Genomic DNA, 26,133 nt, shown 5'->3' on the forward strand with positions numbered 1-26,133 from the left:
AACCCCCAGGGATCCAGTCCCAGCGTGCAGGGAGTGTCCGTGCCCAGAATGCCAGTGGTGCTGGACCTGGACAGAGGAGCAGGGCACGGGGAGGCCAGTGGCTCTGGGACCATTCCCAATTCCCAAAACTCTCCCAATTCCCAAACTTCTCAGTTCCCAAAACTCCCCAATGCTTTGGCTGTGCAGCCTGTGCTGCTCCCAGAATTCCTCTCACAAATCACCCCCAACTTCCACTGTGGCTCCACCAGCTCACAATTCCCATTCTCACGGTGTGGTTCCTGCAGTTCCCAAACCTGCCTCAGTTCTCAAAAGTCCTGCAGTTCCCAGAGTTGGTTCCTTCAACTCCCAAAACGTTTTTCCAGTCCCAAAGTTCCTCCGGCTCCCGAAGCAGCCTCTGGCTCTGGGCGTGGCTCCTCCATCCCTGTTCTTCAGCAGCAATCCCCCTCATCCCATCCCATCCCACCTCAGATGCCCCCGATCCCCTCAAAATCCTTCTTTGGATCCACCCCTCATCCCCATCCCACCCCCAAGCCCGGTGAGCCCTGCCCAGAGCCGCGGTGACGGGTTCTGTCCCGGCAGCGCATGGACCTGGACCGGCGGCGGGAGGAGGCGCGGAACCCCAAGCGGAAGCCGCGGCTGATGGAGGAGGACGAGCTCCCATCCTGGATCCTGAAGGACGACGCCGAGGTGGAGCGGCTCACCTGCGAGGAAGAGGAGGAGAAGATGTTCGGCCGCGGCTCCCGGCACCGCAAGGAAGTGGATTACAGCGATTCCCTCACGGAAAAACAGTGGCTCAAGGTATTCCCAGAGTGGATCTGCCCAGAGGGATGGGAATGTGCCTGTGGGGGCTGGAGAAGGTCTACGGGGAGCACCTGTCCCTTTGGAAATCCTCATCTTTCCAGGACCCCCCATCCATGTGGGCCCACCCCATCCCTGTCGATCCCCAATCCCAAGGATCCCCGTTCCCTGCAGGCCATCGAGGAGGGGACGCTGGAGGAGATAGAGGAGGAAGTCCGGCAGAAGAAATCCTCTCGGAAGCGGAAGCGAGAGCCCGAGGGTCCCACGGGGCCCCCCCCAAGCGCCCGGAGCCGGGATAAGGATGAGGAGAGCCGGAAGCAGAAGAAGAGGGGGCGGCCCCCAGCTGAAAAACTGTCCCCAAATCCACCCCCCCTGACTCGGAAAATGCGGAAAATCGTGGATGCGGTCATCAAGTACAAGGACAGGTGAGGGGGGCCAGGTGCTGCCGGGTTCCCAGGCGTTTCCAGGGAACCACGGCTCTGAGGGGATGAAGATCAGAGGGAGTGGGATGGGATGGGATGAGGATGAGGAGGATGAGGAAGGCCACCCCTCACGCCCATTTTCCCCCCCCCACAGCAGCAGCGGGCGACAGCTGAGTGAAGTTTTCATCCAGCTCCCGTCCCGCAAGGAGCTGCCAGAGTACTACGAGCTCATCCGGAAACCTGTGGACTTCAAGAAGATCAAGGTACCGGGATCTGCCAGGATCTGTCAGGATCCATTGGAATCCACCCCCTGAGCCCCCCCTCATCCTTTTTCCTGCTCCCAGGAGCGGATCCGAAACCACAAGTACCGGAGCCTCAACGACCTGGAGAAGGATGTGATGCTGCTGTGCCAGAACGCCCAGACCTTCAACCTGGAGGGGTCCCTGGTACGGAAATCCAGGAAGGAGCCCCCAGCATAACCAGGAATGGCCTGGAATTGTGCCTGGGAAGGGTTGGGAATGGCCAGGAACAGCCTGGAATAACAGCCACGATGGCTTGGAATGGCCTGGAGTGACCGAGATTTTCCCCCAGATCTACGAGGATTCCATCGTGCTGCAGTCCGTGTTCACCAGCGTCCGGCAGAAGGTGGAAAAGGAGGAGGAAAGTGACGGAGAGGAGAGCGAGGAGGAGGAGGAGGGAGAGGAAGAAGGATCCGAGTCCGAGGGTGGGTGTGGGGATGGGATGGAGATGGGATGGGGATGGGGATGGGATGGATGGGGATGGGGATGGAGGATCAGGATCATTTGGAGGGTTTGGATTCCCCCCAGCCCGCTCAGTGAAGGTGAAGATCCGTCTGGGCCGAAAGGAGAAGGTTCCGGAGCGTGGGAAGGGCCGGCGCCGGGGGGGGCGGGGGGGACGCCCCAAACCCCTCCTGAGCGACGACGAGAGCGAGGATGAACAGGAGGAGGTGAGAGAATCTGGGAATGCCTCTGGATCCTGAGAGCCCCAAATCCAGGGAGTGACTTTGGATTCTGGCAGTGATCTCAAATCCATCATCCTGATCCCAAATCCTGGGAGTGACCCCACACGTTGGGAGTGACCCTGAACCCCTCACTCTGACCCCAAATCCTGGGAATGACCCCCAAACCCTTCATCCTGACCCCAGATCTTGAGCTGAACCCCAAAGTGCCCCATCTCAATCCCAAATCCATGCCCTGACTCCCAGATCCTATCCTGAACCCTCCAAATGCCTCATCCTGGCCTCCAATTCCTCACCCCTTTTCCCCTTTCCAGGATCGCTCCGGCAGTGGCACCGAGGACGACTGACCCAAACATTCCACGTCTCCAGAATTCTGCGAAACCCCAGAGCCCCCTGCCCCCACTCTCCCCCGTAGCTCCGACGGCAGCGACACCAGAATTCCCAAAATCCCGAAAATCCCAAAAAACCACATCCAACCTCATCCGTATTTATACCAGAACCGGCACTGCCGCAGCCACCGGAGCTCCCAGATCATCCCGGATCCAGGTGGTCCTGGATGGTCCAACTGGGCTTTATCCCAAGTTGTTTCAGATGGTCCCAAGTTGTCCCTGCTCATCCCAGATCCAGATTGTCCCAAGTGGTCCTGGGCTGTCCCAGATTCAGATCCAGACCATCCCGGGTGGTTTTAGGTCCTCCTGGATCATCTGAGATCAGCCCAGATTGTCCCTGGGTTGTCCTGGATCATCCCAGCCTGTCCTGAGTGGTCCCAATCTGGATCATCCTGGGTGCTCTCAGGTTGTCCCGGACCACCTTCCATCCCCTGGGATCCTCCCGGCTGATCCCAGTCCCCCCTCCCTGTGTTGTCGCTGTCCCTGGATTCCCAGCAGTCGATAATTAATTAATAAATTAATCCTACAGGAGCTGAGTCGTTTCCAGGGGAGATCCTGGGGGGAATTGGGGGGTTCCAGAGGAGTCTCAGGGGGTGTTGTGGGGGTGACTCTGGGTACTGGGGGCTCTGGGAGTACTGGGGAGACCCTGGGGTATTGGGGGGGGGTCCCAGAGGGTCCCTGGGGTGTCCCCCCGGCGGGGTTCGTGTCATTCCCGAAGTGCCACAGCAGCGACCCCTCCCTCCCCTGGGAACTGGGGGGGCGGGAGGAGTTGGGGAGAGCTGAACCCCCTTGTGCCCCCCCCACCCCCCGGTCCTGCTCCAAGCCCCCCGGGAATCGCCCCCGGTGGAAAACCCGCGATTAATCCGGCACTAAAAGAGGGAAAACACTCAAAAAGCAGTTTTTGGGTGGGGGTGGGAAAAGGGACCCCCGTGCCGCGCCCTTTCTCCTTCCTGCTTTTCCCTCCTTCCCTCCCGTTTTTCCCCCCTTTATCCCGGCTTTCTCCCGCTCCCTCCCGGTTTTCCTTTCCTGCCTTTACCCCGGTTTTCCTCCCCCCATCCCGATCTTCGCCCCGGTGTCGGTGTCTCCCCCGATCCCGGTTTTCCCTCTGTCCCTCCCTCATTCCCGGTTTTCCTGCCCCACCCTCCACCTTTTGAACGCCCCGAGCTCCTCCCCCCGCCCGTTAAATGGGGCCCGGCGGGATCCGCGGCCACGGGCGGCGGCACCGGGAGCTCCGGGACAGACCGGAGCGGGATCAGCACCGGGCGGCGGCACCGGGAGCTCCGGGACAGACCGGACCGGACCGGACCGGACCGGGATCAGCACCGGGGCCAGCACCGGGGCCAGCACAGGACTGAGCGGTACCGGGATCCGCACCGAGCGCCCGGATCCCTCCAAGCCCCGGCTCCGCTCCCGGTGAGCGCCAGGACACGAACCCCGGCTGGAAAACCGGGACAGAGCCCAGAGCCAAAGGAAAGGAGCCGGGAAACACCGGGATGGGACCCGGCAGCACCGGGATAAGAGCGGGAACAGCCGGGAGCGGATCCGGGAGCAGACCGGGAAGCACCGGGACCGCCGGGATCCTCCTGCTCCTTCTGGGAACGGCGGCGGCGACACCGAGCGCAGGTGGGGGGGGGGAAAGGGGGGATTTTGGGGGTCTGGAGGGGGTGGGGGACCCCCCACGCCCAGACCCACATTTCGGGTGGGGGAGGGCACCGGGAATCCCGGGAAGGGCTGGGAAAGGGGTGAAGGGAACCGGAAGGGACGGGGGGGGACACCGGGGGTCGCCCCTCGCCGCGGGATTTGTCCCCACCACAGCGGGGACGCCCCTCCCGCCTTCCCGGGGTGTCCCGCGGGTGGGGAACCGGGGAGCGCTCGGTTTTGGGGCTCCCCCGTGACCCCTTCGTGACCCCCCGGGACCCCCAAAGTCGCCCCGGGCCCCCCCACGTGTCAACCCCCGCCCCACGGGCTGGGAGGCCCCGCCCCCCCGGCCCGGGAAGGGCCAATCAGCGCGCGAGGTCCGCCCCGCCCCGCGACGGACGCGGCTCCCATTGGCTGAGGCCAGACTGGCCACCCGCGAGGGCGGGGCCTGCGCCAGCCAATCAGAGCGCGGCGCGCGGGGAGGGCGCGCCCGGGTGGGGCCGGGGCGGAAATCGGGACCCCCCCCCAAAATGGGGGTAAAACACCCGAAAATGGCACCAAAACCCTTCGGAATGGGCCCGGGAGCCCCAAAAACGCGACCGGAACCCAAAAAACGGGACTAAAACTCGCCAAAAATGTGGCCGGCACCTCCGCGAATGGGAGCAGAGCGCTCCCAAAGTGGGGTCAAACTCCAAAATGGGATCGGAACTCTCAAAGTGGGGCCAAAACACGGCAAAAGGGGGCTAAAATCACCCAAAATGCGGAAAGACCCCACAAAGTGGGACCGGGAGCCCCAAAAAAGGACCCCCGGATGAACACGCGGGGCTGGAGCTTCCCCCGGGACCCCCCGAGTTCGGGGAGGGTTTGGGGGGTCCCTGGGGATGTTTTGGGGGTCCCGGGATCCCTGGGGATGTTTTGGGGTCCTTGAGGGGGGAGGCTGGGGGGTCTCTGGAGGCTTTTGGGGGGCTCTGGGTGGGGGAGTGGGGACCCGGGGGGGGTTCAGGGGTCCCAGGGGATATTTTGGCTCCTCGGGTTTATTTTGGGGGTTCCTGGGGGGGCTTTTGGGGGTCCCTGAACCGATTGTCCCCCGTCCGCAGCGCCCCCGCCGTGCGCCTCGGACCAGCTGCGCTGCGGGGACGGCTCGTGCCTGTCGCGATCCTTCGCCTGCGACGGGGAGCGCGACTGTCCCGACGGGGGGGACGAGCTGGGCTGCGCCCCCCCGCCCTCGCCGCCGCCCTGCGCCCCCTCCTCCTTCCGCTGTCGCGACGGGAGCTGCGTCCCGCGCCTCTGGAGCTGCGACGGCGACCCCGACTGTCGCGACGGGGAGGACGAGGAGCCGGAGCTGTGCGGGACCCCCCGGCCCCCCCGCGCCTGCCCCCCCCTGCAGTTCCCCTGCGGCTCCGGGGAGTGCGTGCACCGGCGCTGGCGCTGCGACGGGACCCCCGACTGTCGCGACAGCTCCGACGAGGAGGGGTGTGGTGCGTGCGATGGGATGGGCTGGGATGGACTGGGAGGGCACTGGGATGAACTGGGATGGACTGGGAGGGCACTGGGAGGGGACTGGGAGGGCACTGGGATGAATGGGATGGACTGGGAGGGCACTGGGATGGACTGGGAGGGCATTGGGATGAACTGGGAGGGACTGGGACGTTCGGGGGGGGGGGTCGCTGCCTCGCTGACCCCCCCGCGCCCCCCAGGGACGCCCCCCCCGTGCCCCTCCGGGCAGCTCCGCTGTCGCGACGGGCGCTGCATCCCCGGCGCCCGCGCCTGTGACGGGACCCCCGACTGTCGCGACGGTGACGACGAGGAGGAATGTCCCGACGGTACTGGGGGAGGGGTGAGGGGGTCTGGGGGTGTTTGAGGGGGCTCAGAGAGGTTTGGGGGGGTCAGGGAGGCTTTTCCCGGGGGGTTTGAGGGGGTTTTTAGAGGACGGGGGGGAAGCCCGGGGGGTGTTTGAGAGACCTTAAGGAGGAGTTTTGGGGATGTTTCGGGGGTCTCTCGGTCTCTGACGCCCCCCCCCGCGCCCCCCCAGCCCCGTCGTGTCCCCCCCCGCACCGGTTCCGCTGCCGCTCGGGCGAGTGTATCGCGATAGGGCAGGTCTGCGATGGGCGGCGCCACTGTCGCGACTGGTCGGATGAGCCGCTCAAAGAGTGCGGTGAGGAGGGGCCCCAAAACCGCCCCGTGAGACCCCCAAAAACCCCAAATCCCCTCCCGGGACGTTCTGAACCCGCCCCAAAGCAGCTCCAGGACCCCGGAGAGCCCCAAACTGCCTGGAGCAGCCTGAACCCCCCCGGGCCCCCCACAATTCCCTGGAAACCCCCCCAAAAACAACCCCAAATCCCCCCTGAACCCCCCCAAAAAAACCCCTGAAGCCCCGTCAGGTCACCCCAAAACCTCCCTGAGCCCCCAAGCCCCGCTTTCACCCCCTCCCAGCTCCTCCTCCATGGGATTCTGGGGGTCTCTGCCCCTTTTGGGGGGGATTTTGGGCGGTCTGAGCCCCCTTTGTGCCTCCCAGGGGTGAACGAGTGCCTGCTGGGGGGCGGGGGCTGCTCCCACGGCTGCCGGGACCTGCGGGTGGGCTTCGAGTGTCTGTGCCCCCCCGGCTTCAGCCTGGACCTCGACAACCGGACGTGTCACGGTGTGTACCACCCCCAAAATACCCCGAAATACCCCAAAACACCCCCAAAACATCGCAAAATATCCCAAAATACCCCAAAACACCCCCAAAACATCACAAAATATCCCAAAATACCCCAAAACACCCCCAAAACATCGCAAAGTATCCCAAAATACCCCCAAAATACCCCGAAATTCCCCCAAAATACCCCAAAATATCCCAAAATACTCCCAAAACATCGCAAAATACCCCAAAACACCCCCAAAACATCACAAAATATCCCAAAATACCCCAAAATACCCCCAAAACATCGCAAAATACCCCAAAACACCCCCAAAACATCACAAAATATCCCAAAATACCCCAAAACATCCCCAAAACATCGCAAAGTATCCCAAAATACCCCCTGAAATACCCCCTGAAATACCCCCTGAAATACCCCCAAAATATCCCCAAAGTACCCCGAAATACCCCCAAATATCCCAAAATATCCCAAAATACCTCAACCTCTTTCCCAGGACACTCAAAATACCAAAAAATACCCCCAAACTATCCCAAACTATCCCAAAATATCCCAGACTATCCCAAAATATCCCAAAATATCCCAAAATATCCCAAAATATCCCAAAATATCCCAGACTATCCCAAACTATCCCAAAATATCCCAAAACACCTCAACCTCTCTCCGAGGACCCCCAAAATGCCCCAAGCCCCTGCCAAGACCCCACAGGGGAACCCTGACACCCCCAAATGGCCCCGGGAGGGGGTGGGGGTCCCCAAGAGGGAAATGAGTTCCTGGAGGAGTTTTGGGGGTGTCCTGGGGGGGGGTGGATCAGGGAGGTCCAGGGGGTTTGGGAGTGTCAGGGGTTTGAGGGGCCCTAAGGGGATTTGGGGGGATTTTGGGGGGCTCCCTGCGAGAGGTGACCCCGCTGTGCCCCCCAGGCCCCCCCGGGACCCTCCTGGTGAGCACCCGGCACCAGGTGCTGGCGCTGGGGGGCCCCGAACCCCGAATCCTGCAGGGGCCCCTCAAGCACGTGGCTGCGCTGGACGTCGGCGTCGAGGGGGGCTCCCTGTTCTGGGGGGACCCCAGTGAGGGGCTCATCTACAGGTGAGAGCCCCCCCGGGGCCCCCCGGTGCCCCCCAGTGCCCCCCAGTGCCTCCCCAGTGCCCTCTGACCCCCCCCCAGTGACCCCCAACCCCTCCCAGCGCACCCAAATCCTCTCATCACCCCCCATTGCCCCCCATGTCCCGTCAGGGGCCCCAATTCCCCCCCGGGTTCCCTCCACCCTGACCCCGCCCAGGACCTCCCAGGACCCCCCAAGACCCCCCCAGGACCTCCCAGAACCCCCCAAGGACCTCCCCAGGACCCCCCTCAGGACCTCCCCCAGAACCCCCCTAGAACCTCTCAGGACCTCCCAGGACCCGCCCAGGACCCTTCAGGACCTGCCCAGGACCCCCCAGCCCCCCCCAGGACCTCCCCAGAATCCCCCAAAACCCCCAGGACCCCCCAGGATGCCCCAGAACCCCCCCCAGGATGCCCCAGAACTCCCCCAGGACTCCCCAGGACACCCCAGGACCCCCAGGACCCGCCAGGACCCCCCCCCAGGACCCCCCCCAGGACCCCCCTCCCACTCCCCCATCTCCCCGCGCTGACCCCGCTGCTCCCCAGAGCCCCCCTGGCCGCGGGCCCGCCGGTGCCGCTGGGGGTGGTCCCGGGCCCGGGGTCCCCGGCCGGGCTCGCCCTGGACTGGATCCATCGGCTCCTGTACTGGACCGAGCCGGGCTCCGGCCGTGTGGCCGTCACCGACCCCGCGGGGACCCGGCACCGCAGCCTGCACCGGGACCCCCGGACACGGCCCTGGGCGCTGGTCGTGGACCCCCTGAACGGGTACGGGGGGACAGGGGGGACGGGGGGGGACAGCGCAAAGGACAGTGGGTGGGACAGGGGGTGTGAGGACACAGGGGTGATGGGGGGGACATGGAGGGTGACAGTGGGGGGTGACACAGGGGGACAGGGAGGGTGACAGTGGTGGGGACGGGGGGGGTGAGGGGGACAGGGGGATGTGGGGACACGGAGGGTGACAGTGGTGGGGACACGGGGTGTGAGGGGGACAGGGGGATGTGGGGACACGGAGGGTGACAGTGGGGGGACACAGCGGGAGGGACAAGGGGTACTTGGGGCACAGACGATGGCATGGCCCGGGAGGGACGGGGGCTGTGGGGGGGAAGGGGGGCACCGGTGGCACCGGTGACACCCACGGTGTCCCCCAGGTACCTGTACTGGTCAGACTGGGGGTCCCGCCCCCACATCGCCCGCGGGGCCCAGGATGGGGCCCCCCCCGAGCCCCTGGTGACCGAGGACGTGGAGCGGCCCCAGGGGCTGGCCCTGGGTGAGGGTCCCACACCCCAAACCCGTCCCCGTGTCCCCCCCCATGTGACCCCCCCAGTGCCCCCCTGACCCAGCCGTGCCCCCCCAGACCAGTCCTCCCAGCGCCTGTACTGGACCGACGGCCGCCTGCACACCGTGTCCAGCGTGGCCCTGGACGGGAGCGGCCGCCGGACGCACCTGAGGGACCCCCAGCACCTGGCGCAGCCCCTCGGCCTCGCCGTCTTCCAGGTGAGACCCCCCAGAGTCCTCCCACAGCCCCTCCTGTCCCCTTTCCCTTGGTCTCTGACCCCCCCCGTGTCCCCTCTGCCCCCCCCGTGTCCCCTCTGCCCCCCCCGTGTCCCCTCTGCCCCCCCCGTGTCCCCTCTGACCCCCCCGTGTCCTCTCTGCCCCCCCTATGTCCCCCCCAGGACTGGGCCTTCTGGACCGACCCCCACCGGGGGTCCCTGGTGGCCGCACGGCTCGGGGGGGGCTCCCCCACCCCCCAGGTGGTGGCCCAGGAGCTCTTCAGCCCCGAGGCCGTCGTGGTTCTGCACCCGGGGAGGCAGCCAGCAGGTAAAACCCCAAAACACCCCCAAAACACCCCTGGGACCCCCAAAACACCCTCAAAACACCCCTGGGACCCAAAAAACACCCCCCAGAACACCCCTGGGACCCCCAAAACACCCCCAAAACACCCCCAATAACACCTCTGGGACCCCTAAAACTCCCCCAAAACCCCTGAAACACCCCAAAAACACCCCTGGGACCCCCAAAAACACCCCCCAAACACCCCCGGGACCCCCCAAAACACCCCTGGGACCCCCAAAACGCCCCAGAAACACCCCCAAAACACCCCTGGGACCCCAAAAACACCCAAAGCACCCCGAACCACACAAACACACCCCAAAGAGATCCCTGGGCCTCCCCAGACACCCTGTGACCCCCCCGTGACCCCGATTTCCCGCAGACCCCCCCCTCACCTGTGCCCCTCCCCCAGGCCCCAACCGCTGCGAGGGTCCCGGGGGTCTCTGCTCCTTCCTCTGCCTCCCCTCCCCCACCCGCGGCCCTGGCTCCCCCCGATTCACCTGCGCCTGCCCTGACGGGGAGCACCTGGACAGGGACGGACACACCTGTGTGACAGGTAACCCTGAACCCCCCTGAGACCCCCCAAACCCCCCTGAACCCCCCCTGTGTGACAGGTAACCCTGGGACCCCCCTGAACCCCCCAAACCCCCCTGAACCCCCCCTGTGTGACAGGTAACCCTGGGACCCCCCTGAACCCCCTGAACCCCCCTGTGTGACAGGTAACCCTGAACCCCCCTGAGACCCCCCAAACCCCCCTGAACCCCCCCTGTGTGACAGGTAACCCTGAACCCCCCTGAGACCCCCCAAACCCCCCTGAACCCCCCCTGTGTGACAGGTAACCCTGAACCCCCCTGAACCCCCCAAACCCCCTCCAGACATACTTGAGACCACCCTGACCCCCCTGTGTCATAGGAAACCCTGGGACCCCCCACAAACCCCCTCCAGACTCACCTGAGACCCCCCCAAAACCCCCCATGTCACAGGTAACCCCTGGGATCCCCCTGAACCCCCTCCAGACACACCTGAGACCCCCCCAGACCCCCCTGTGCCACAGGTAACCCTGAACCCCCCCACTCCCCCACACCAGACTCACCTGAGCCACACCTGAGACCCCCCAGACCCTCCTGAGACCCCTCCAGCTCCCCCCAGCCCCTCCCAGCCCCAGCTGTGACATCACCCTGACATCACCCTGAACTCCCCTGAGACCCCCCAGGAATCCCCCCAAAGCCCTCCCTGGGTTCACCTGTGCCCAGGTGACCCCCCCGTGTCCCCCCAGAGCCCCCCGGGACCCCTGAGCCTCTCACACGGAACTTCAGCAGGGAGGAAAACGCCTCGATAGGTAACGGCCCCAGCCCTGGCCACACCCACCTGCCACACCCCGTTCACACCTGCTGGCCACACCCACTGGCCACACCACGATCACACCCGCTGGCCACAGCCTTGATTGCACCCACCGGCCACACCCACCAGCCACACCCCTGATCACACCCACCGGCCACACCCATCGGCCACACCCTGATCACACCCACCGGCCACACCCACCGGCCACACCCCTGATCACAACCACCGGCTGCACCCACTGGCCACACACATCATCCACACCCACGGGCCACACCCACGGGCCACACCCACCGGTCACACCCACTGTCCACACCCCTGATCATACCTACTGGCCTCACCCACCGGCCACGCCCACCGGCCACGCCCACCGGCCACGCCCACCTGTCACGCACACAACCCCCCGGCCACACCCCCCGGTCACACCCCTGGCCACACCCCCAGTCACACCCCCGGTCACACCCCCATGACCACACCCCCTGACCACACCCACCAGTCACACCCACCAGTCACACCCTCCTGACACACCCCAGGTCCCACCCCTGATCACACCCACCGGCCACGCCCACTGACCACACCCCCGGCCACACACCGACCCCACCCCTGCTCACCCCCCTGCCCTCTCCTGCCCTCTCAGGTGATCTGCGGCTGCCGGGGGGTCCCGGGGGGTCCCGGCCGGGGCTGACGGCGCTGCTGGTGCTGCTGCCCCTCGGTATGGCCCCCCCGGGGGACACGGATTGCGGGGGGCTGGGAGGGTGCAGGGGGTCCCAAAGAATGGGGGGGCAGGGGGGCGGGGCAGAATGGGGGGGGCAGATTCGGGGGTCTGGGGGGGCGGGGCAGAATGGGGGGGGCAGATTTGGGGGTCCCAAAGTGGGGGGAGTTTCAAAACAGAGGAGCCAAAAATGGAGGGTTGGGGGAGGGGGGTCCCAGAATGGGGTGGAGGCAAAATTTGGGAGGATGGTGGGGTTCAAAAGGGGGGTCCCAAAGGGTGGGGGTCCCAAGGGGGGGTTCAAAGGGGGGGATGCCAATGTAGGGGGGGGGTCCCAAGGGGGGGGAGAGTCCCAAGGAGGGTGGTCCCATAGGGGGTTCCCAAAGTGGGGGGGGGGGTCCCAAAGGTTGGGGGTCCCAAAGTGGGGGTCCCAAGGGGGGGTCCCAAAGCGGGGGAGGGTCCCAAGGGGGGGGTCCCACAGGGGGAGGTCCCAAGGGGGGGTCCCGTGCCTGCAGTTCCCGCCCGTGGCCACCAGGGGGCTCTGGGGATTGGCCCAGCAGGGGTCGGGCCATGGGGGGGGCACGGATTTCTGGGGCAAAGTCCCGGATTTTGGGGAGGGGGGGTGTCCCGGTTTTGGGGACCCCCCGTGACCCCCCCGTGCCCACCAGGACTGGTGCTGGGCCTGGGGGTGGCAGCCAGGGCGCTGTGGCAGGAGTGGCGTCGGCGCAACACCAACAGCATCAGCTTCACCAACGCCACCTTCCGGAAAGGGCCCGGGGACCCCCTGGATGGGGGGGGGCTCGGGGACCCCCTGGTGAGTGAGGGGGGGGCGTGGGGGGCCCGGGGACAGCCGGGATGGGGCTCTGGGGCAGGAGGGGGTTCAGGGACCCCCCCACTGACCCGCCGCTTCCTCCCCCAGCGGCCGCTGACGTCAGAGGACGACGAGCCCTGAGGATTTGGGGGAGCCGAGACCCCCCCAGAGCCCCCCGGGGTGGGGGAGCGGCCCCCAGGAGCCGCAGGACTGAGAGCAGGGCTGGGGGCAGGCACAGCTGGGAGCAGCTGTGTGCACCTGGACACACCTGGGCACAGCTGGGAGCAGCTGGATACACCTGGACATGGCTGCAGACACAGCTGTGCACACCTGGGCACAGCTGGGTGGACAGCTGGACACAGCTGGGAACAGCTGGATACACCTGGACATGGCTGTGCACATCTAGACATGGCTGCAGACACAGCTAGACATAGCTGGGCACAGCTGGACACAGCTGGGAACAGCTGGGAATAGCTGGGAATAGCTGTGCACACCTGGGCATGGCTGCAGACACAGCTGGACACAGCTGGGAATAGCTGTGCACACCTGGACATGGCTGCAGACACACCTGGGCACATCTGGGCACATCTTGATGGGGCTGTGCACACCCGGCTATGGCTGCAGACACACCTGGGCACAGCCTGACACACTTGGTCATGGCTGCAGACACAACTGGACACACCTGGACACAGCTGGCCATGGCTGCAGACACACCTGGACACAGCTGGGCACACCTGGAGACACCTGGACAAGGCTGTGCACACCTGGCTATGGCTGCAGACACAGCTGGACACACCTGGACACAGCCTGATACACCTGGCCATGGCTGCAGACACACCTGTGCACACCAGTGCACACCTGGCCATGGCTGTGCACACCTGTGCCAGCTGTCCGTGCTCGTTCAGGGCTGTCCAGGTGCCCCAAGTAACCCCTGGGGCACTTTGGGGTTTTTTTTAACCAAAATACTGTGAATTCCTCCCGGACTGAGGCCTGGGGAAGTGGGAGGAGCCGAGGTGGCCCCGCCCCTTCCCCATCAATAAAATTTTATTTATTGAGCTCTGAGAGATCAGACTGGGTGAACTGGGATGGACTGGGAGCGCGGGGGCGGGGCATAGGGAAACCTCCTCGCACGCGATTGGCCCAGAGCGCCGCAGCCTCGTCCCCGCCCCTGCGGCACGGGCTCTGATTGGTCGCCGTTTCCCTCCAAAATAGCCGCTCGATGCTCATTGGACGGCGCGCTCGGGGGAACGCACGCTATTGGTTGGGCGCACTGCCCATCACGCCCCACCTCCCCCAACGCGGGCTGTGATTGGTCACCTCGTGTCCCGCCTCCGATTGATTCCCGCGCCTGTCATTCTAGCGACGCTCCGCCCCTCCCGCTGCCCGCGCTCCATTGGCTGTGCCAGCCGTCAATCAAACGTATCCTCCAATCGCTGTGCGGCGGGGGTGGGAGGAAGAGCGCGCTGCAAGCTACTGGCCGTGGCCAACGTCACTCAATGCTCGCCCCGCCATTTCCGTGATTTCCGCTTCCCCGGCCAATGGCGGCGTCCCGCGGGGTTGCCCGGGGGCGGTGCGCGGCTCGATTGGCTGCGCACGCCGCAGTCCCGCCCACGCACGGCGGCGAATCCCAGCGCTTCCATTGGCCCGCCCGGCTGCCCATCACGCCAACACGCCTCAATCGCGGCGCGCCGGCGCCTTCTCTTCTCCTATTGGTCACTGCGCGCTGCACGCAGCCACTGATTGGTCGATAGTTCCGTCACTCCGGGCGCTCCGGCGCGGCGATTGGGCGCTTGGCGCCGGTGAGGGCGGGCGTCCCCGCCGCGCTCCCAGCGTGCCCCGCGCGGCCCGAGGCGAGCGCGGCCCGTGCCCGTCGCCGCCTCCGCCATGTCCGAGTTCGGCCCCGCGCCGCCCCCGCCCCCCCAGCCCGGGGCCGCCCCCGCCGCCCCCACCTCGGCCGGGCCCGGGGGGGGCCCGGGGGGCGGCGGCGGCGGCGGTGGCGGCGGCGGGACGGGGCGCAAGGACGCGTTCGCCGACGCGGTGCAGCGCGCGCGGCAGGTGAGGGGCGCGGCGGGGCGGCGGGAGGCGGCGGGAGGGGTCGGGGACCCCCCGCGACCCCTCCCGGGGCGCCGCGGCCCTGCCCCCACCTTCCCGGTAAGGCCCCGCCCCCCTCGGGGGTCGCGGGAGGGGAGGTCGCCCCTCCCCCACCCCCGGGACCCCCTCACGCGTTCCCGCCCCGCTTCCCGGCCCCCCCCGCCCCACAATAAAACCCCGCACCCCCCCCGCGTGTTTTCCCCCCGTTCCGGGAGGTCCCGCCGCCCTCAGTCCGGTACTTACGGTCCTTTACCGTAATTCCCCCCAAAGCCCGGCGCCTCCCCCGGGCTCGCGCGCCCTTTGGCGCCGCAATTACGGTAATTACCGTAATTAACACGCTAGTTAACAGCGGCGCGGGGCGGGGGTGCTGAGCTGGGCCCCGGCAGCCCCAGTTCGGGGGTCTCTGGTGGCTCTCAGGGGGGATTTCAGCGGACCCCAAAATTTGGGGGGAGCCCATCGGCGTGAGGAGATTCGGGGGGCTCCGGGAGGATCCTGGGGGTTTCTGGGGGGCTCCGGGAGGGCTCTGGGGGGTCCGCACGTGGCTTTGGGTTCGGTTTTTGGGGGTCCTGTTCTCAGAGGGACCCTCTCGAGGGGGTTTCTTGCTGTTTGGGCCCCCCCTCCGGGGGATTTTGGGGGCAGTTTTTGGGGGGCTGCGTTTCGTGCTGGGGTATTGGGGGAGGTCGTGACTTTGGGGTGGCCCCACCGGGCATTTTGTGGGGTTCTCCTGCGGGTTTGGATGGTCCTGGGGGTGTTGGGGGGGCACCTGCGGGGCTTTGGGGGCTCCTTGAGAGGTTTGGGTGATCTTTGGTGGGTTTTGGGGGTCTCAGCGTGAGTTTGGGGGGTTCATCTTTTCGAGTGACCCCTGGGGGCTTTTGGGGAAGTTTCGGAGCATCTCGGCGTGTTTTGGGATCTCCTGTTTGAGTCGGGAGGGGGGGCTCTAGGGGTTTTTCGGGGTCCTGGGGGGGATTTTGGGGGTCCCTGGTGGGTTTTGGGGCTCCCTGCGGCCTTCAGGCCCCCCCAGTTTTGCGGTGACCCCTCCCCTGCCCCCCCCAGATTGCAGCCAAGATCGGGGGGGACACAGCGCCGCCAGTGCCCAACAACAACCCCCCTCCCCCCGACTTTGGGGGCTTCGGGGGGCAGAAACGGCAGCTGGAGGATGGCGGTAAGGGGGGCACGGGACCCCCAAACCCCGAGAGAACACCCCGGACCGCGGGGGGACCCCCAAACCTTTGGGGGGGACAGGCGAGGGGTCCGTAACACCGCACTGTTCCCCCCCTTAGATCAGCCTGAGAGCAAGAAGTTGGCGGCCCAGGGGGAAGGTGAGGGGGGCTGGGGGTCCCCACGATGGGCTGGGGGTCCCCACGATGGGCTGGGGGTCCCCACGATGGGCTGGGGGTCCCCACGATGGGCTGGGGGTCTTGGGGGGTCTTGGGGACAGGGGGGCTTTGGGCCTCAGGACGCTTTGGGGGGGCTCCTGGAGCACGGGGCTGCTGCCAGGAGGGGGCACTGGGGAATGTCCCAGGGAGGTTTTGGGGGTCCCAGGGAGGTTTTTGGGGGTCCCAGGGAGGTTTATGGGGTCCTAGGGAGGTTTCTGGGGGTCCCCAAAGGGTAGGTCTGGGGTGGGCAGAGGGAAATGGGGGTGTCCTGGAGGGGTCTCAGGAGGTCCTGGAAGAGGTTTGAGGTGGGTTTGGGGGTCCAGGGGGAGTTTTGGGGTGTCCAGGGCAGCTTTCAGCGGTCTCCAGGTGTTTCTTAGGGAGTCCTCGGGGTGGTTTGGGGCATTCCAAAGGGGTTTGGGGGCTGGGAGAGGTTGGGGGAGCGGGGAAGTTGGGGCCCCCCCAAATCGGGGGGACCCCCACAGACGGGCCAGGTTCCCCCCCCAGCGCTGCCGGCACCGATGGGGCCCATCCATCCCCCACCCAGGTATGGGGGTGCAGGGGGGTGTTGGGGGCTGGGGGGGCTCCTTGTGGGGGTCGGGAAGGAGGGGGAGGGGTCCTGGGGAGGTCCTTGGGGTTTGAGGGGATTTCAGGGGGGTACTGAAGGTTTTGGAGGGAGGTTTGAAGGGTCCTCGGTGGGGGGTTGAGGGTTTTGCTGAGTTTTTTGGGGTCTTGGGGTGGTTTTAAAACATTCTTAAGGAGTTGGGGGGGTGCTGGGGGGTGCTGGGGGATTTTGAGGTGCTCGTGGGGTTTTTTGGGGTCCCCATGACCCCTTGGTGCCCCCCAGGACGACGGTGACGGAGGAGTACCGGGTCCCTGACGGGATGGTCGGCCTCAGTGAGTCTGGGGGCCTGGGGAGGGGGCTTCAGGGTCCCAGGGGTTTGGGGACCTCCGGGAGAGCCTTGGGGACACCCCCAAACCCCGCTCTGTGTCCTCCCCCCGCAGTCATCGGCCGTGGCGGGGAGCAGATCAATAAGATCCAGCAGGACTCGGGGTGCAAAGTGCAGATCTCCCCAGGTAGGGGGACCTGAGGCCCCAAAACCTTCCTGGGCTCCCCCCAAATTACAGGGGACAACCCCCAGACCCCCCAAACGCGGGGGGACCCCGCTGACACCCCCGTGCCCCCCCCAGACAGCGGCGGGTTACCGGAGCGCAGCGTGTCCCTGACGGGGTCCCCGGAGTCCGTGCAGTGAGTGACCCCAAAACCTCCCTGGGAGCCCCAAAACCACCCTTAGAACCCCAAAACCGCCTTGGGAACCCCAAAACTACCCTGGGAACCCCACAAAACTACCCTGGGAACCCCACAAAACCACCCTGGGATCCCCACAAAACCACCCTGGGAACCCCAAAACTACCCTGGGAACCCCAAAACCGCCTTGGGAACCCCCAAACCACCCTGGGAACCCCCAAACCACCCTGGGAACCCCAAAACCGCCTTGGGAACCCCCAAACCACCCTGGGAACCCCAAAACCACCCTGGGAACCCCAAAACCGCCTTGGGAACCCCACAACACCACCCTGGGAACCCCACAAAACCATCCTGGGAACCCCAAAACCACCCTGGGAACCCCACAAAACCACCCTGGGAACCCCAAAACTGCCTTGGTAACCCCAAAACCACCCTGGGAACCCCCAAACCGCCTTGGGAACCCCACAAAACCATCCTGGGAACCCCAAAACCACCCCGGGAACTCCAAAACCACCCTGGGAACCCCAAAACTGCCTTGGGAACTCCACAAAACCACCCTGGGAACCCCAAAATCACCCTGGGAACTCCAAAACTGCCTTGGGAACCCCAGAAAACCATCCTGGGAACCCCAAAACCATCCCGGGAACCCCAAACCCCTGCCAGAACCCCCTCAGGGACCCCCAAAATAACCCTTGGGGACCCCAAAATGCTCCCTGGGACCCTCAGCCTCTCCCTGGGTCTCCTCAGTGACTTCCAAATCCCCCCAAGCCCCCAGCGACCTCCCCAAATCCTGCTCAGCTCTTCCCAATCCCCTCCAGATCTCCCCTAAACCTCCAGATGACCCCCAAAACCCCCCCAGACCTCCCCAAATCCCCCCCAGTGATCCCCCCAACCCCTCCCCAGGAAGGCGAAGGCGCTGCTGGACGACATCGTGTCCCGGGGCAGGGGGGGACCCCCGGGACCCTTCCCCGACGCCACCAACGGCCAGAACGGGACGGTCCAGGAGCTGATGATCCCGGCAGGAAAAGCGGGATTGGTCATCGGGAAGGGTGGGGAGACCATCAAACAGCTCCAGGTGCCCCCCAAAATCCCTCCTGGGGGGGATTGGGGGGGATCTGGGAGGGTTTTGGAGTCGCTGAGGGGAGTTTGGGGGTCTCTGCCCGTCCCTGTGGGATTGGGAAGGGGGGAGGAGCGTTCAGCAGCTCCAGGAGCCCCAGAAGTGCCCTGGGGGGGGGTCCCTGGGTGGTTTTGGGGGGGGGGTCAGCGCTGAGGGGTCCCGGTGCCCCCCCAGGAACGGGCGGGGGTGAAGATGATCCTGATCCAAGACGGTTCCCAAAACACCAACGTGGACAAACCCCTGCGGATCATCGGGGAGCCCTACAAGGTGCAGGTGAGAGGAGCCCAAACCTCAGCTGGAAACACCCCCAGAGTGACCCCAAAGTGACCCCAGAGTGACCCCAAACCCCCCCGTTCCCAGCAAGCCTGTGAGATGGTGCTGGACATCCTTCGGGAGCGCGACCAGGGCGGCTTCGGAGAGCGCTCGGACTACGGCGCCCGCCTGGGCGGGGGCATTGATGTGAGTGTGCCCCCAAAATCCCCTTTTGTCACCCCAAAATTCCTCTCAGCAAACAAAAAAATCCCATTTTTCATCTCAGAATCTCTTGTGTTTCACCCCAAAAAAACCTCATTTTTCAAACCCAACCACCCCATGTTTCACCCCAAATATCCCATTTTTCACTCCAAGTTTTTGTGGGAATTTTCACAAACACCAAGCTAAGCCTCCATTTTTTGCTCAAAAAAAATGTGACTTTTCAAATCAAATCCATCATTCTTCATTCTTAAACTCGCATGCTTTTGAAAGAAATCCCATTTTCCTGTTTAAAACTTTTTAGCTTCCAATCAGAAACAAATCTTTATTTTTGAGTTTGAAAAAAATCGTTTTTCAATAAAAACCCTCGCTCTTCAGCCAAAAAAACCAAAAAATCTCATTATTCAACATGAAAAAAATCCCAGTTTCAAGGCAAAAGCCTCATTTTTATCCTGAAACTCACATTCTTTTATCCAAAATTTTGCTCAAAAAAAAAAATGTGACTTTTCAAATCCATCATTCTTCATTCTTAAACTCGCATGCTTTTGAAAGAAATCCCATTTTCCCGTTTAAAAGTTATTAGCTTCCAATCAAAAACAAACCTTTGAGTTTGAAAAAATCCTGTTTTTCAATAAAAACCCTCGCTCTTAAGCCAAAAAAATAAAAAAAAAAATCTCATTTTTTAACATGAAAAAAATTCCAGTTTCAAGGCAAAAAGCCTCATTTTTATCCTGAAACTCACATTCTCTTACCCAAAAACGCCCGTTTTTCACCCAAAACCCCAAAGCCCTTTTCCCGAGGGGGGTCAGGACCCTCAGATGCCCCCGACCTCCCCCAGGTGCCGGTGCCGCGACACTCGGTCGGGGTCGTCATCGGCCGCAGCGGGGAGATGATCAAGAAGATCCAGAACGATGCCGGGGTGCGGATCCAGTTCAAGCAAGGTTTGGGGAGCCCCTTCCCGCCCCATAAAAAAGACCCCTCCCCATTGAGCCGGGGGTGTGGGGACCCCCAGTGACCCCCCCTAAACCCCGCAGACGATGGGACGGGGCCGGAGAAAATCGCCCACATCATGGGACCCCCTGAGCGCTGCGAGCACGCGGCCAGGATCATCAACGACCTGCTGCAGAGCCTGCGGGTACCTGGGGAGGGGGCTGGGGTCTGGGGAGGGGGCTGGGGCTGGGGGATCATCAACAACCTGCTGCAGAGCCTGCAGGTACCTGGGGAGGGGGCTGCACCGTGGGGAGGAGGCTGGGGGCTTATCAACGACCTGCTGCAGAGCCTGCGGGTACCTGGGGAGGGGGCTGCACCGTGGGGAGGGGGCTGGGGGATCATCAGGGACCTGCTGCAGAGCCTGCGGGTACCTGGGGAGGGGGCTGGGGTCTGGGGAGGGGGCTGTGAGCTGGAGGATCATCAACGACCTGCTGCAGAGCTTGTGGGGTTTGGGGAGGGGGCTGCACCGTGGGGAGGGGGCTGCACCGTGGGGAGGGGGCTGCACTGTGGGGAAGGGGCTGCGCCCTGTGGGGAGGGGGCTGCGCCCTGTGGGGAAGGGGCTGCACCGTGGGGAGGGGGCTGCACCGTGGGGAAGGGGCTGCACCGTGGGGAGGGGGCTGCACTGTGGGGAAGGGGCTGCACCGTGGGGAGGGGGCTGCACCGTGGGGTGACAGGAGCTGTTGTAGGGGAAGGTGGGCAGTGTTTTTGGGGAGGGGGTTTATTCTGGGGAAGAGCCAGGAGCTGTTTCAGAGCAGGGATGTGTTTCGGGGGGTGTCCCCCCCTGTTTTGGGGGTTCTGCCCACCCCTGACGCCCCCTCCCCACAGAGTGGCCCCCCGGGACCCCCCGGGCCGGGGCTGCCACCGGGGGGGCGCGGCCGGGGCCGGGGCCAGGGCAGCTGGGGCCCCCCCGGGGGGGAGATGACCTTCTCCATCCCCACACACAAGTGCGGGCTCGTCATCGGCAGAGGTGAGGAGGGGGCTACCCCAGGACCCCCCACACCCCCAATTCATCCCAAAAACCCCCAAAATCTCCCCAAAATCCCCCCAAAAACCCTCAAAATCTCCCCAAAATCCCCCCAAAAAACCCCAAAATCCCCCAAAAAACCCCCAAAACACCCTCAAAACCCCCCCAAAATCCCCCCAAAACCCCCCAAAAAACCCCAAAATCCCCCCCAAACCCCCCCAAAACCACCAAAAACCCCCAAAATCCCTTTTTGGGGTCCCCCAATTCTCCCCTGAGCCCCTGTAACTCCCCTGGGACCCCCAAAACCCCCCCAGCTTCTCTCAAAGGTTCCTGAGCCCCCCCATAGCCCCCTCTGAGACCCCCAGGGACCCCCCCAAACACATCCCCACCTCCCCTGGCCCCCCCAAAATCCCTTTCTCCTCCCTTTTATGGGGGTGCTCAGTGAGGGGGGCTCAGGGGGTCCACACATGGGGGTTTGGGGGTTCCCAGAGGGGTTGGGAAGAGTTTGGGGGTCCTGGGAGGGGTTTGGGGGTTCTCCAGGGAGGACTGGAAGCTCCATGGGGGATTTTGGGGGTTGGGGGTGTTTTGGGGTGCCCCTCTGACGGCGGGGGGTTTTGGGGTGCAGGGGGGGAGAACGTCAAGGCCATCAACCAGCAGACAGGGGCGTTTGTGGAGATCTCGCGGCAGCTGCCCCCCAACGGGGACCCCAACTTCAAACTCTTCGTGATCCGGGGGACCCCCCAGCAGATCGACCACGCCAAGCAGCTCATCGAGGAGAAGATTGAGGTGAGGGCACCCTAAAAACACCCCTGGGACACCCCAAAACTCCCCCCCAAATCCCCAGGGGAGCCCCAAAGCCCTGGGAGCTCTCTGGGGAGCGCATGCTGCCACGGGCAGCCCCGAGCTCTGCTGGGGGACCCCCAAATTCCTCCCGGGGTCCCCCAAAGCCCCCCTGACCCCTCTTCTCCCCCCCTCCAGGGCCCGCTGTGCCCCGTCGGCCCCGGCCCCGGCCCCGGGGGTCCTCCCGGCCCTGCCGGCCCCATGGGCCCCTTCAACCCCGGACCCTTCAACCAGGGTCCCCCCGGAGCCCCCCCGCAGTGAGTACCGGCCTCTTTCGGGTGTTCTCGGGGTTCCCCCCCCCCCCCCCAAATCCTGCCCAACTCACCCCTCCTTTCCCACAGCCCGGGGGGGCCACCCCCCCACCAGTACCCCCCCCAGGGCTGGGGCAACACGTACCCCCAGTGGCAGCCGCCAGCCCCCCACGACCCCAGTGAGTACCGCGACCCCCCGGGACCCCCCGGGACCCAGCGGGGGAGGCCGAGGGTTTGGGGAGGTCCTGATGAGCTTTTGGGGGGCTCTGCTGAGGGTTTGGGGGTCCTGATGAGGGTTTGGGGGGTCCTGCCAAGGATTTGGGCGCCCTGCCGAGGCTCTGGGGGGCCCTGCCGAGGCTTTAGGGGGTCCTGCCGGGGGTTTAGGGGCTCTGCCGAGGTTTGGGGGACCCCTTGGGGCTGAGCAGCTGGGTTTGGGGTTTTGGGGGGCAGAGTGGGGGTAGATTCCAGCAGTGTGGGGGATGTGACCCCTCGGTTCTGGGGACCCCTCCCCTCATCTTGGGGACTCCCCCGACTCACGCTGGGGTTTTTGTGCCCCCCTCCGGTGTGATTTTGGGGTGCTCTCAGACCCCACTTGGCCTATGGATGGGGTCCCCAAATTTGGGGCTCCATCCCTGCACTCAGGGGCCCCCCCTCAACCCTCCCAGAGCCTTTTGGGGTCTCCCGGGAGACGCCAGATCCCATCCCCCCCCCCCGCTCCACCCGGACCCCGCGTTTACAGCGGGGATCCCCAAATTCGGGGCGGATTTGGGGGGCCCCCCCCGGTTGACACCGTGGTTTTGGGGCCCCCCCCAGGCAAGGCGCCCGCCCCGGACCCCAACGCGGCCTGGGCCGCCTACTACTCGCACTACTACCAGCAGCCCCCCGGGCCCGTGCCGGCGCAGCCCCCGCCCGCCGCGCCCCCCGTGCAGGGGGAGCCCCCCCAGCCCCCCCCCACCGGCCAGGCCGACTACACCAAGGCCTGGGAGGAGTACTACAAGAAACTAGGTGGGCACCCCAAATCTGGGCAGGGGGTCCGGGAGGGTCTGAGCCCCTCTGGGACCCCCCAGAATCTGTCCTGGGCTTGCGGTGGGGTGAGGTGGGGGTGCTGCAGGAGCTCCCCGGCAGGTCCTGGACCCCCCCAAAAAGCTTCCAGGACCTGCAAAGTTCCCCTTGAGGAGCCTCCAAACGCGCCCAAGGGGGAACTGGTCACAGAGACCCCTGAGCGACCCCCAGGGACCCCCCAAACTGCCCTTGGGGACCTCCAAACCTGCTCCTCTGACCCCCCTGGGGACCCCAAACCTGCACCTCTGAACCCCAAACTGCCCCTGGGGACCCCAAACCTGCTCCTCTCACCCCCTGGGGACCCTAAACCTGCACCTCTGACCGTCTGGGGACCCCAAACCTGCACCTCTGAACCCCAAACTGCCCCTGGGGACCCCAAACCTGCACCTCTGAACCCCAAACTGCCCCTGGGGACCCCAAACCTGCTCCTCTCACCCCCTGGGGACCCCAAACCTGCTCCTCTGAACCTCTGGGGACCCCAGACCTGCACCTCTGACCCCCAAACACCCCTGGGGACCCCAAACCTGCACCTCTGACCCTCTGGGGACCCCAAACCTGCTCCTCTGAACCCCAAACACCCCCTGGGGACCCTAAACCTGCTCCTCTGACCCCCTGGGGACCCCAAACCTGCACCTCAGACCCCCCAAACTGCCCCTGGGGACCCCAAACCTGCACCTCAGACCCCCCAAACTGCCCCTGGGGACCCCAAACCTACACCTCTGACCCCCCCAAACACCCCTGGGGACCCCAAACCTGCTCCTCTAAACCCCAAACTGTCCCTGGGGACCCCAAACCTGCTACTCTGAACCCCAAACTGCCCCTGGGGACCCCAAACCTGCATCTCTGACCCCCCCAAACACCTCTGGGGACCCCAAACCTGCTCCTCTGACCCCCCAAACACCCCTGGGGACCCCACACCTGCTCCTCTGACCCCCCCAAACACCTCTGGGGACCCCAGAGCTGCCCCTGTGTACCCCCTAACCCTGCCCAGGATCCTCTAAAGCCCCCCCTGCCCGCGGTGCCCCCCCAGGCCAGCAGCCACAGCAGCCGGGGGCCCCCCCGCAGCAGGATTACACCAAGGCCTGGGAGGAATATTACAAGAAACAAGGTAAATCCCCCCAAAAATCCCCCCGGGGGGGGGGGGCTCTGGGGGCACCCCCCAGCCCTGACAGCCCCCCCCGTGTCCCCACAGCGGCCCAGGTGGCCTCGGGGGGCGGTCCCGGGGCCCCCCCCGGCCCCCAGCCCGACTACAGCGCGGCCTGGGCCGAGTACTACCGGCAGCAAGCGGCGTACTACGGGCAGACCCCCGGGGGGGCCGGGCCCGCGCCCCCCCCCGCGCAGCAGGGACAGCAGGTACGGACCCCCAGCCTGCCCTGGGACCCCCAGACTGCCCCCCAGGACCCCCAGCCTGCCCTGGGACCCCCAGACTGCCCCCCAAGACCCCCAGACTGCCCTGGGACCCCCATACTGCCCCCCAGGACCCCCAGCCTGCCCTGGGACCCCCAGACTGCCCTGGGACCCCCAGATCTGCCCCGGAACCCCTGACCTCCCTTGGGACCCCCAGACTGCCCTGGGACCCCCTGACCTCCGTTGGGACCCCCAGAGCTTCCCCCGGGACCCCCAGACCTCCATTGAGACCCCTTGCCTGCCCCCTGGGACCCCCTGACCTCCGTTGGGACCCCCAGAGCTTCCCCCGGGACCCCCAGACCTCCATTGAGACCCCTTGCCTGCCCCCTGGGACCCCCTGACCTCCGTTGGGACCCCCAGAACTTCCCTGGGACCCCCAGCCTGCCCTGGGACCCCCTGACCTCCCTTGGGACCCCCAGACCTCCCCCGGGACCCCCAGTCCCCCCCGGGACCCCCAGCCCCACCCAGGGAAGTGTTTGTGGTGATGGAGCCCCCCAGACACTGCCCAGGACCCCCAAACCCAACCAGGACCCCCCCGAACAGCTCAGGACCCCCCCAGCCCCCTCCGCCCTTCCTGCTGGCACTGCAGGACCCCCCCAGCACGTCCTGACCCCCAAAATCCCACCCGGACACCCCCACAACACCCCCAGGACCTCCAGAACTCCTCTTGGACCCCCCAAAATCCCACCCAGACCCCCCAAAATCCCCGAGAACCCCCCGGGGCCATGGCACACCTGTGGGGGAGGGGGCTGGGACTGCTCACGGTGACCCCATGAGGACCCCAAAATCCCCCGGGGACCCCCAAAACCCCCCGGGGACACCCCAAAATCCCCCCCGGGGGTCTGGGGTCCCCCACAGCCCCTGCTCTGCTTCCCCCTGCAGGCTCAGTGACCCCACCGTGCCCCCCCGTCTGTGACCCCCTTTTGTTTTGGGCGAGCGGCCGCGGCCGGCCGGGGCGAGCGGCCCCCCACGACCCCCCAAAATCCCCCCGGAGGGAGGGGTCCCCCCTCCCCCACGACCCCCCAAAATCCCCCCGGAGGGAGGGGTCTCCCCTCCCCCACGACCCCCCAAAATCCCCCCGGAGGGAACTCCCCCCCCCTCCCCCGCCCCCCAGGTCCCCCCAAACCCCCCCGGAGCCGCTCGAACATTCCTGGGAGCCGCTGGGGACCCCCCGAAAACCCGCCCGGGACCCCAAAACCCCCTCCCAGACCCTCCTGTCCCTTCGTGGGGACCCCCAGACGCCACCCGGGGAGCCCAAGGGCCCCCAACTCCCCCCTGGGGACCCCCCGAGCCCCCCCCGAGCCCCCGGGGGTCCCCAAACCCCCCCCGGGGGTCCCCAAACCCCCCCGGCCGCCCCCCCCCGCCCTGTCCGTGTCGTTTCGGAGCGTCTGGAAAACTCCGACCACCGAAGGCTCAAAGTTTTTACTTTTTACCGCTTGTTTTTAACTTCACAAATAAACGGAACAAAAACCAGTCGGGATTTGCCGTTGGGGAAAATGAGGGAAAAACACAATTTTGTGGGGGGGGCGGGTAAAAGAGGGTTTTGGGGATATAAAAGCGGCGGGGGCGGTGGGTGCTGGGGTGAAAGAAGAGTTTGGGGGGTGAAATTTGAAGGTTTTGGGGTGACTGGAAATGAAAATTGCGGGGTTTGGGGCCGGGCCCCG

General features: G+C 65.5%; 3 protein-coding genes across 11 annotated transcripts in view; all 3 read left to right on the plus strand.

Annotated features, from left to right (window-relative positions):
- The window catches only part of SMARCA4 (SWI/SNF related BAF chromatin remodeling complex subunit ATPase 4), a 24,053-nt gene extending 20,934 nt beyond the window's left edge, over positions 1–3,119 (plus strand). For 2 of the 7 annotated variants that reach the window (XM_086871334.1, XM_086871338.1), the window contains 7 exons: positions 580–798; positions 973–1,223; positions 1,375–1,483; positions 1,565–1,666; positions 1,812–1,944; positions 2,030–2,187; positions 2,514–3,119. In XM_086871334.1, coding sequence (XP_086727460.1) covers positions 580–798; positions 973–1,223; positions 1,375–1,483; positions 1,565–1,666; positions 1,812–1,944; positions 2,030–2,187; positions 2,514–2,546 — 1,005 coding nt within the window. In that variant the 3' untranslated portion in view covers positions 2,547–3,119. The remainder of the gene's footprint in view (positions 1–579; positions 799–972; positions 1,224–1,374; positions 1,484–1,564; positions 1,667–1,811; positions 1,945–2,029; positions 2,188–2,513) is intronic. The other 5 variants (XM_086871336.1, XM_086871339.1, XM_086871337.1 and 2 more) reach the window with 3 other exon arrangements.
- Positions 3,120–3,770: 651 nt separating this feature from the next.
- Positions 3,771–13,709, plus strand: LOC147647649 (low-density lipoprotein receptor-like). Of its 2 annotated transcripts, none has more exons than XM_086871369.1 (15): positions 3,771–4,211; positions 5,324–5,704; positions 5,924–6,049; positions 6,259–6,381; positions 6,742–6,864; positions 7,786–7,951; positions 8,513–8,731; positions 9,115–9,233; positions 9,321–9,460; positions 9,640–9,784; positions 10,209–10,352; positions 11,073–11,135; positions 11,772–11,846; positions 12,512–12,657; positions 12,763–13,709. In XM_086871369.1, the coding sequence occupies exons 1-15, from the start codon at positions 4,082–4,084 to the stop codon at positions 12,793–12,795; spliced, it is 2,133 nt and encodes a 710-aa protein (XP_086727495.1). In that variant the 5' UTR covers positions 3,771–4,081; the 3' UTR covers positions 12,796–13,709. The 2 variants fall into 2 exon arrangements, with proteins under 2 accessions (XP_086727495.1, XP_086727496.1); XM_086871370.1 differs by lacking the exon at positions 3,771–4,211 and adding an exon at positions 4,722–4,904.
- An 814-nt stretch (positions 13,710–14,523) lies between these two features.
- KHSRP (KH-type splicing regulatory protein) lies at positions 14,524–25,942 on the plus strand. Of its 2 annotated transcripts, none has more exons than XM_086871364.1 (20): positions 14,524–14,805; positions 15,799–15,907; positions 16,026–16,064; positions 16,626–16,665; positions 16,966–17,015; positions 17,124–17,195; positions 17,310–17,367; positions 18,271–18,442; positions 18,659–18,757; positions 18,845–18,943; positions 19,794–19,896; positions 19,990–20,090; positions 20,771–20,912; positions 21,535–21,695; positions 21,888–22,006; positions 22,091–22,179; positions 22,814–23,005; positions 24,093–24,170; positions 24,255–24,415; positions 25,352–25,942. In XM_086871364.1, exons 1-20 carry the CDS (start codon positions 14,539–14,541, stop codon positions 25,358–25,360), a joined length of 2,160 nt encoding a protein of 719 aa, XP_086727490.1. In that variant the 5' UTR covers positions 14,524–14,538; the 3' UTR covers positions 25,361–25,942. The 2 variants fall into 2 exon arrangements, with proteins under 2 accessions (XP_086727490.1, XP_086727491.1); XM_086871365.1 differs by having other exon boundaries at positions 14,524–14,709.
- Positions 25,943–26,133: the final 191 nt, after the last annotated feature.

The sequence above is a fragment of the Cyanistes caeruleus genome, chromosome 35, assembly GCF_971803275.1.
Source record: "Cyanistes caeruleus chromosome 35, bCyaCae1.hap1.1, whole genome shotgun sequence".
Lineage (NCBI taxonomy): Eukaryota > Metazoa > Chordata > Aves > Passeriformes > Paridae > Cyanistes > Cyanistes caeruleus.